Here is a 9,769-nt window from a genome sequence, read left to right as displayed (position 1 = left end):
CCATGTGGTCACCTCCGGGGCAGGCGGGAATCGAACTCATGTGGAAGCGGCTTTATATTCTCAGTGCTGTGCTTTAACCCGCTGCGCCACCAGGGAGGGCCTAAAGGAAACTTTTAATTCTATTACATCATGCGGTGGAAGTAAAAATTCTGCCACTCTGAAAATTCATTTTGCATATCTTGGTATTTAGCAAAATTAATACCTGCATACAACAAAAATATGACTTAGGTTTAGATAAGTGTTGTAAACACATCTTCTAGTTTCTACTTTAAGATGATCTGTTGCATTTTGTGTTCTCAATATCTCCTGTCCTATTATCAACGAGACTTCTGATGGCAATGGCATGGTACTTTAGCATTCAAAATACTTTGGACTGTTAAGATCTGAGGTTATGTTTTTCCTACCTGTAACCTTAGTAACCTTAGTTGTTTAATTAATTTCACTATCAATATTTTATAGGTCTTGTACCCTGTCGATCTTGTCATTTGTCTTGATGTTTCAAGAACTACAGGCTTTTCTCCCCTACATGAGCTGCAGTTGCTTATGTCTTTCACATATAAAATGCTAATTTTGACTCTCTTTGAAAGAATATTTGAGACTTCAAAAAAGTAGTAGCCAATGTTTAAAAAAAAATAACTTCTTTTAAAATGACACTGGCTGACTATGTGCGACTTATCATCCAAGGCAACCTGTTCTAAGGAAAATTCCAGTTATGCTCAACAATGACTAAAGAAAAGTATGGGGGGGTGGACGTCAGGGAGACGAGAAAATTGGGTCTCAAAATCTCATTAAGTCTTTGAAAAGACTCTGGAAAGTCTATCTGTAAAGCTGACAGATTTTCTCTTCAATAAGGTTTTAAGGTAACACAGTACTTTCTGAACTGTCTGTCTGAGCTTCTTGTTTCCCAGAATCAAAATAAACGAGTGGCCAGTGGGAAAGACATATATTAGTAACATGAGAAACCTTGTAAACATGTTGCTCCAGAACATAGAAAACAACCAATTTGCCGATTGCATGGAAATAAAATGAACCATAAAGAGGAGGAGGAAAGACAGTATCACTGTCATGGCCCTTTTATGGGCCTGGGTGCTGGAGTCCCGGGAAGTCATGCAGTTGCGCTGTAGATTCCTGGTGTGACTCAGCAGGGACAGAAATAAAAGGACCAAGGAGGTCAGGGACAGGAGGAAGGGGATAACATAGGTCATGCTAAGAACAATCAGAATGTTAACATTGACAATTTTTCTGTCATTTGAATACGAAGTCAGATTCCTTCCCAAAAATTCATTATAGAAAAAACTTTCTAGCAAAAGAAAGTCAAAAATCAGAATAGCGGAAGAAGAGATAAAAATCATAAGAACCACTTTATTCATTCTCCACTTCAGCCAAAGGAAAAAAGAGTGGGAGAACTTAGCGATCTTCAGGAAGTAGAAAATGCTTAGACAGGTAGCCAGCCAGGTAGTCAAGTGATTAGTTACTCTCCAGAGCAAGCTAAAAAGCCTTGTTAGTTCATATGTGAGGTACCTATACCCAGCTGGTCCCATTAGAAAAGACTCAAGCAAATATACCAGCAGTTGAATGATTCTGGAGAGAGCCAAGCAGGTGAGGATGAAGTCAGCCAGGGAGATCTTGTGGTCCTTGACCCATTCATAGCAGTTGACGACTCCAATGAACACATTCCCCAGTATTCCAATGAGCCCCTCCACTATTGACAGTATCAGAAAGACTTCATTCAGACCTTCAAACATTTCTGCAGGGAATGTTCCACACTTCTCATCCTAGATCTCTGTGATAAGTATATAATCAAATGGTTGCAGAATAGCATCCACTTCTGACACTCTCTTCATTGCTTTGAATCCAGTTCTAATTTAAGCAGCACCTCCAGCACAGATGGGTAGGTATAGTCTCTGATATACTTAAGGAAATTCTTCAGCTCTTATTGTAATCCTGCTCTTAATTCAGAAAGCTCTACTAAAGTATAGAGTTTTATATACATTTAAGAAAATACAATTACTTCTTTGAGACAGCAACTAATTTCCAAACCAAACAGCTTGTGTCCAGGTATCATTGGCGCTGATTACAGTTTTCCATTCATGGCAGTGATTAAAAGGTTAAAGTCAAATATGCTAGCATGCAAATCCAGGCCAGATTCTTTTTCACTTATTTGTACTGGCCTCCTCACCTGAAATACTAGACTGTCTGCATCTAAATGTCTTGGCTGCTTTTCATAGAAAGCTCCAGAAATAATCTAAGTAGTTATCATTCAATGAATGTATTTTATGAGTGCCTGCACATGTCAGATTCTTTTCCTAATGCAACATAGGGTACTTTAATATAAGACAAGAATCAGAAAATCCATAAATTAGTGAAAACACCAACAATGAGGTAGAAATAAGAAAATGTAAAAGAGATATTTGCTTTCAATTTTGAAGAGATTTAGAATTTCACAAGGAAAGTGGGGAGTCACATTTGGCTCTGAATAACTTACAAAATTATCAATAATTTTTATTAAATAATTTACAAAAAAATCCTCAAAAACCCAAATTAATTTTCTGATCTGAAAGCCTTCAACCTGATACTTTAATGCAATTTATATCTAAATATTCTTCAGCGTTACAGACTTAGTGTCTTGGATTGTTCGTATTGAGTGTTGCCTGTTAACATCTAAAAAATGCACAAAATCATTTAAAAACTTGGCCCTTTTCAATATTGCTTTTACACTATTCAGTGAATTTCTATTAAAGTGCATATTTCAAAAAATAATGATGTGTAATGAACTACTGGCATTAATTTGCATGAAAAAATTAGAGCATTGAAAATTATATGGAAGTGTGTGGCTGATTCAAAGCTGGAGTATTTACTTTTTGATAATGAATTCATAGTGCAAATAAAAATGACTCTAGAAAGCTATTTTAACATGTTGAGAAAAAACATCAACAGTGTTTAGAAAATCTATTTTGTAGTATTAATAAGAAGCAGACAAAGATTTTGGGTTATTTTTTTAGCCACCAGCTAATGAGAACCAGCGACCCTCCCTCGCCTCTGCGCTTCCTGCCAAGTCAGCTTACTTTACCTGCATCCCACCGCTCCTGCTTCCTGACCCGACTCTCGCACCTAGATTGCTCCACATCCTTCAGCCTTTCCTCTCAGACTCTGCGGGTGCAGGGGGGGGGGGCCCTCCCTCATCCTGGAATCATTATGGCTCCTTCCTCACTGCCACGTGTCGCCAAATCCCCTCTTCAATGAGACTCTGAGCCCCCCAATCCTGGCTACACACACATAAACACTCTAGTCATTTACATCTCTCTTCCCTGCTGCTGCTTATTCCCTTGGCACTTAGGCTATCAAACATGGATTAGATTTTTTTTTTTTATTGTTTTCAAAAATCAAAGCAGGGTTTTTGTCCATTAGCCCACTCCTGTATCCCCAGTCCTTAGACTATGCCTCACGAATAAATAATTAACACGATTAATTTTTCATGGTAGGCCTCCCTTCCTTACTATCTAAGTATCAGTGACTCCCCAAATCCCTACGTCTGGGTCGCTGGGTTTAAGGATAAGATCCCCAATACAAAACTGAAGAGGTTGTCGTGGTAAATTTCCTTGATTGACAGCAGAGGGCGCAGTTGCTTTAAACTCGGAGAACTGCTGGAAATAATGGAAATAAATCAGGGTGTGAGACAAATACTGCGTGATACCACTTTTAGGAGGAATCTTAAAAAAAAAAGTCAAGCTCGTAGAAAGATGGTTGCCACGGGTTAGAGAAATAGGGAGAAGCTGATCAAAAGTCACCCACTTTCTGCTGAAGGTAGAATAAACGCCGAGAATCTAATGGTAACCATGGGAACTTGGTTTGAGAGTACTTAAATATTGTTAGCAATATTATATATATGATGCAAATATATAAATGTATACATATTTGTGCATAATATATATGGTGATGGATCTGTTAGTCAATACCGGGAAATCTTTATAATGTATATCTCTAAATCAAGTCATCAGGATGTACTTTAAATATATTACAATTTTATATATAAATTCCCTCCATATGTGTGTGCACACATAAAATATCTTCTTAATGACCTTGTCGGCATTCAGGTTCATAGGTTATGGGCCAGAAATGCCCCCAATGGCAGCATTTTTTAATATATATATAATAGTTTATTTTTACAACATTTGTGCCTTTGTCCATCTCAGTTGTAACCCCCTTGGGCTTTCCATCACCAAATCACCCGTGTGCCATCACCATAGTCCAGGGCACTTCCCTGCACCTACCGTTTTTGATCTCCACCCCAGTAAAATGTCTCTGGTATATAGTTGTTCTTTCCACCCACCCACCCCCCTTTCCTGGCACTTTATTCTCTTGCTATGAGTGAAACCATCCGGGATTTTTCTTTTTCTTTCTGGCTTATTTCACAAGCATGATTCCTTCCAGCTCCATCCATGTTGCTGCAAAAGGCATGTGTTTATCAGAAGGGCACGTTTTAATGGAATTTTATCAACTGTAGGAAATGGGAGAGAGACAACTATATATATGTATATGTATATATTTATTTTCTTTATCCCAATATTCCGAATGGGGACATTTTTAAAGTGCAGGGAGGAGCTGCAGCATATTTTCTCCACGGAGACAGCGGCAGGGCAAGTGAGCGCCTGAGCTGCATTGAGGGGGACTCTGCCCTCCCCAGGAAAAATAATGAAAAGTAATTAAATAGAACAAAGGCGAGCCTATGGCAAGGTGCCATCTGGTTTGACTGTGCTGGTGCAGCAGGCGCTTGGGAACGCGGGCGCGGGGCACGTGTGCCTGGTGGTGGACCCCTGGAAGGTGCTGTGGGCCTGCGAGAATGGGCACACCTGAGCCTGGAGGCTGAGGGGCAAAAACAGCTATAGCACACGGCTAGGAAAGGACAAATGGCAAATATGAGTGAAAGCGACCACGGGCCCTCGCTGGTGGCGCAGCGGGTTAGGAGACAGCACTGAAAGCTCACTGTAGCCGCCCCAATGAGAGTTCGATCCCCATCCCCAGCGGTGACCCACATGGCGCGGCAGACCTCTCCTGAGCCGCCCGCTGCTCCCCTCAGCAGTGTACTTCGTCGATCGGCCTGTTCTGCTCCCCGCTCTGTCTCTGATGAGTCCTCTCACTGCCCCTGCACCTCTGGCCTGTACCCCAGTTCCGTATGCATAAATAAATAAATCTTTAAAAAAAAAAAAAAACTAGCCACTTTCTTTGAAGAAAGAAAGAAAGCGACCACGAAAAAAGGTCAGAGAGGACGGGTAAAGATTCACCCTGGGCGGGGCGTCCTGCTAGCCTGCGGCCTAGGCCACAATAATTGGCGTGGAAAGAGCGTTAAAGCGGGAAATGTCCACTGCAGGCTCTGGGACTCTGCTTGATCAGCCTGAACTGACTTGCCAAAACACAACAGAGGATAATTATCTGTCAGCAAGAACAAAGGTGAAGGAGGATGAGGAGGTGAAGACAAACTGGGATAAAATATTCCTGTTACTAAGAAAAACCTCCATTCAGCTACCTCTGAAAGAGACAACCAGGCACCATGGCTCCTCCCCTTCCTAGTGGCAATGGAAAGGTGATCCGGTCACCCCTGTCAGGTGCTCAGCCCAGCAGCCTAGTGGCCACCCTGACTGTCAGCTGTCACTCAGGGTTCCATGACTAAGTGTGGGTTCTGGGACTAGGTGGCCCGAGTTCAGCTCTGTTACTCCTTAAAGGTCTAAATTCAACCCTGGGCAAATTACTCAATCCCTATGCATGTGACTTTTCTCCTTGGGGATAATACTACTTACAGGCTATTTGAGTGGTTAGAAGATTTAGCAGGGTCACTGACATGCTAGGAGATTTATTTATTGAAAACAAATTGTCAGAGATTTGGATGCTTTTGGTATTTGCTGTAATAAAAAGTAGGATGCGTGTCCTTGTAACGCAGGGCCTTGGGTCTGTACCCTCAGTAGGAATAGAATTACCCAGTTACAGATCCGTGTGGTTTAAAGGCCATCAGCAGATGAGAAGTACAGTTCCACCCTTCCCCTGCTGCTTCTACCTCCCTCTCCTTTTCTGCTTCCTCATAAGACTAATGCTGTATGACTGGTTTACCAATGCAAAGGCCAGGATCTTGCTCTTTACAGCATCCTGCATTATGTAGCCTGCTCCAGACTCCCGTTTCTGTATCAGTGTGGTGTTGCCCAGTGCAACAATTGTGAATACCAATAATAGCTTCAAGGAATTGTCAAAAAGCTGGGAGGGAATACATGTTATTGATTGTAGGCATAATTCACTGGCTTAATAATGTCTTGTATTATACACCCAAATTTCAACTCATTGAATAAAAGCTGTTTGGAAAGAGACTTTTATTATATCAGATCTTTAGTCAATGGCTATTTCCTGGTACTGGCTGTAGAGGTCAACAACAAAAGAATTCCCAATACCTAATCTACTCCGGGCCCCTCCATAAACACAGGGCAGGAAGAGACCCAAAAATCACAGTACCCATGGGCAGGTAGCACTTTGATTGAAGGAAGGAGCTTACTTACTGGACTTGATTTTTGTCATTCAAAAGCCTGTGTGTGTGTTGGGGGAGCGGGGGGGCAGAGCGTGGTGGGGGGAGCCGATCTTCATAGTCTATGGAATCAGTTAACAAGTACAGAGGTTTTAACCTGTTCAGTCAGGTATGCAGCCCAGATGACAACAACACATAGTAATTGCCACACATGGGCTGTATGGGAGGCAGTGCTGGGAATGAGAATTCCAAGGGGCAACACTGTAACACACAGGGGCAGGGCAGCTGCTGGCTGCAGAGCTCCCAGAAGCTCTACGACTTATCCACAGCAGCTTGAGCATGAGTTCGATCCCCAGCCAGGGAGGTGAACCACAGGGTGCAGCAGACCTCTCCTGTCTCACCCCTGCACCTCCCAGCAGTGTATTTCTGTCCATCTGCCTGTTCTGCTCCCCACTCTGTCTCTGGTGAATCCTCTTACTCCCCCCCCACCTCTGGCCTATACCCCAATTCTTGTATGCATAGATAAATAAGCCTTTAAAAAGGCAAAAAAGAAGTAAATTGATTAAAAAATAGGTTACATTCACAAGATAAAATAAAATAGAATCCAGATGGGATCTCACAGAACATCAAATAGTCAATGTGGTCATTAAAAGGGACAAAGTTGTCTTACACTCCCTGATTTCAAAACTTACTCCAAAGATATGATAAGCAATGTGGTGAGAGTGTGACGACATTACGTGTGTGTGTGTGTGTGTGTGTGTGTGTGTGTATACATTGTATATCCAAATAAGGAGTGTAGATATAAACATATACATTCAAATGAATTTTAGTAATTTTCATGCATTACCTGCCAGAACATATGGTCAGATGTGTTTCACAAAACCACAGGAAACTAAGTAATATGTTCATATACAATTTTTATAAATGCTATAGAGATAAAGGCTACAGGTGATGCAAATAACAAATCAGACTGTTTCATTATGTTGACACATTCACTAAAGAAATAGCCATTTTTGGCCAGTGACTATGGAACAATTACAAAGATTGAACAATTATTACAATGTCATTGAAACCAATTTATAGACCACCTGCATCCGAATTACTTGGCTACTTATTAAAAATACAACTTCTTAGTTTCCATTAGAGACATGCTTCATCAGTATTAGGATTAGAATTCTGGCAATTTTATTTGAAACAAATACTCAGAAGATTTTAATACATTCTAAAATTAGAAAACAGCTATGCAATAAGACTAACAAGAAAAAAGAATTTCTAAGCCAGAAAATTAGTAAACTGCTTTCTTATCAACCATGAAGAATTTAGTAATTAACTGTCAACAAACCATCTAATAACTAAAAAATAAAAGAAAAATAATTTTTGTGAACACTTAGTTTAGAAACAATCAAATGTAAAATCACAGATAAGTTAGAAATTACAAAAATGTGAATCCCTTGTGCTAAAATTTGTGGATTCAGTGAGCATCTTACTCACAAAATTCAAGGAATTAAATGTTTTTATTGCTAAACAAAATATTAGGAAAATAAGTGCAATTACTATTATAATCAAGGAAATAGTGAGAAAATAATAAAATAAACCCAATAAAACAAGTAAAAATATAAAGCTAATAATAAAGACAGAATTTTAAATAAGCTCAGGATGCTATTAGTGGTAAGTAAAGGAATCAACGTATAGGAAATTAATTATACCAACTAATTTTACATTCTAAATAAAACACATTATTAATTAAAATGGAAACAAACACAACTGGATATTTCATTTAGATGAATAGATCACTACCCATAGGAGTTAAAAAGTTGCTAAAAAGTTCTCTCTGCTATAAAGGACAGGCCCGTGTGTTCTTTTAAATCTTATTTTATGTGGAGCTTGATAATATTTAAGAATCAATGTCTATTGTCGTCATCTTTCTAATAATTTCCAATAATCCTGCAACTCGTTAACTTTTTCTTCTTGTGGCTTAAGGAATTCTTTCTCCAGCTTTTGTCAGCTGTAGTGTTGTGCACGTGAGGTGCGTCCTGTGAGGATTTGATGTAACACATCCTCCACCTCACATAATGGCAATTTTTGTTGTCAGAGTGAGAACATTTGAGATCTAATCTAGTAGCAACTTTCAAGTATACAATACAGTATTGTTAAGTACAGTCACCATGTCGTACTTAGGTCCTCAGAACTTATTCTTCTTATAACTGGGACTTTGCACCCTTTACCAACAGCTCCTCTTGCCTCAACCCCCAGCTCCTGGCAATGAGCAGCAAACTCCCAGTTACCGGGAGCCTGGGTTGCTTAGATTCTATCCATAAGTGAGATTATAAAGCAATTATATTTCTTTTTTTTAAATTTATTTATGCATTCAAGAACTGTGGTACATGCCAGAGGTGTGGAGGCTGAGGGGATTCACCAGAGACAGAGCAGGGAGCAGAACAGACAGGTCTACTGGAACACACTGCTGAGGGGAGCAGCAGGAGGGACAGGAGAGGTCTGCTGTGCCATGTGGGTCAGCTCCCTGGCCGGGGATTGAACTCATGCTGTAGTGGCTATACATAGCTTTATAGTGCTGTGCTTTAACCCCTTGCACTACCAAGGAGGCCCCTACAGCAATTTTATTTCTATGTCTTAATTAGCTTAACAATGTTCTCAGGTTTCACCCATGTTGCTGCAAATGGCAGAATATTCTTCTTTCTTATGTAGAACAAGATTCCTGATAGGTAGGAAGGTAGGTAGGGAAGTAGGTGGGTAGGTCGGTACTTTCTTCTTTATCCTTTTACCCATAAGGGGATACTTAGTTATTTTCATGTCTTGGCTATTGTGAATACAAGCTGCAATTAACAAGGGGGTGCACAGATCCCTTTGAGGTACTAGTTTCAATTCCTTCAGATATATGCCCAGCAGTGGGGTTGCGGGATCATATACTGGATCTGTTTTTATTTTGGGGAAACTTCCATCGTGAATTGCTTAGCGGCTGTACCACTTGCCTTTCCCCAACAGCCCCCAAGTTCCCTTTTCTCCATTTCCGTGCAGGCATTTGTATGTCTGGTCTTTTTGATAGCGGTGATTCTAGTAAGTGTGAGGTGGTATTGCCTTGCATTTCCTTACTGGCTAGTGACATTTAGCACCTGCCCATGCACCTGTTAGCCACCTGCATGTCTACTGTGGAAAGATGTCTATTTAGATTCTCTGTTCTTCAATCAGGTTCCTTCTCTTGCTAAGGTAGTTTGCGTGGTTTATAGAATTTGAGATCTTCCCAAA

At 40.4% G+C, this 9,769-nt stretch overlaps 2 protein-coding genes across 2 annotated transcripts in view; both read right to left on the bottom strand.

Annotated features, from left to right (window-relative positions):
- Nucleotides 1-694: 694 nt before the first annotated feature.
- On the bottom strand, nucleotides 695-1,745 carry LOC101632303 (taste receptor type 2 member 42-like). The gene is given in 2 exon segments (XM_012732797.1): nucleotides 695-833; nucleotides 835-1,745. Coding segments are annotated over 2 exon segments (1,050 nt in total).
- Nucleotides 1,746-3,130: 1,385 nt separating this feature from the next.
- Nucleotides 3,131-9,769, bottom strand: part of LOC105854392 (histone-lysine N-methyltransferase SETD1B-like) — a 17,076-nt gene continuing 10,437 nt past the window's right edge. The window contains exon 4 of the mRNA XM_012732796.1: nucleotides 3,131-3,150. Within this exon, the coding sequence (XP_012588250.1) occupies nucleotides 3,131-3,150 (20 nt within the window). The remainder of the gene's footprint in view (nucleotides 3,151-9,769) is intronic.

The sequence above is a fragment of the Condylura cristata genome, unplaced genomic scaffold (genome assembly GCF_000260355.1).
Source record: "Condylura cristata isolate star-nosed mole 26May11 unplaced genomic scaffold, ConCri1.0 scaffold00036, whole genome shotgun sequence".
Classification (NCBI taxonomy): domain Eukaryota; kingdom Metazoa; phylum Chordata; class Mammalia; order Eulipotyphla; family Talpidae; genus Condylura; species Condylura cristata.
This window is presented reverse-complemented; position numbering and strand designations above follow the sequence as displayed.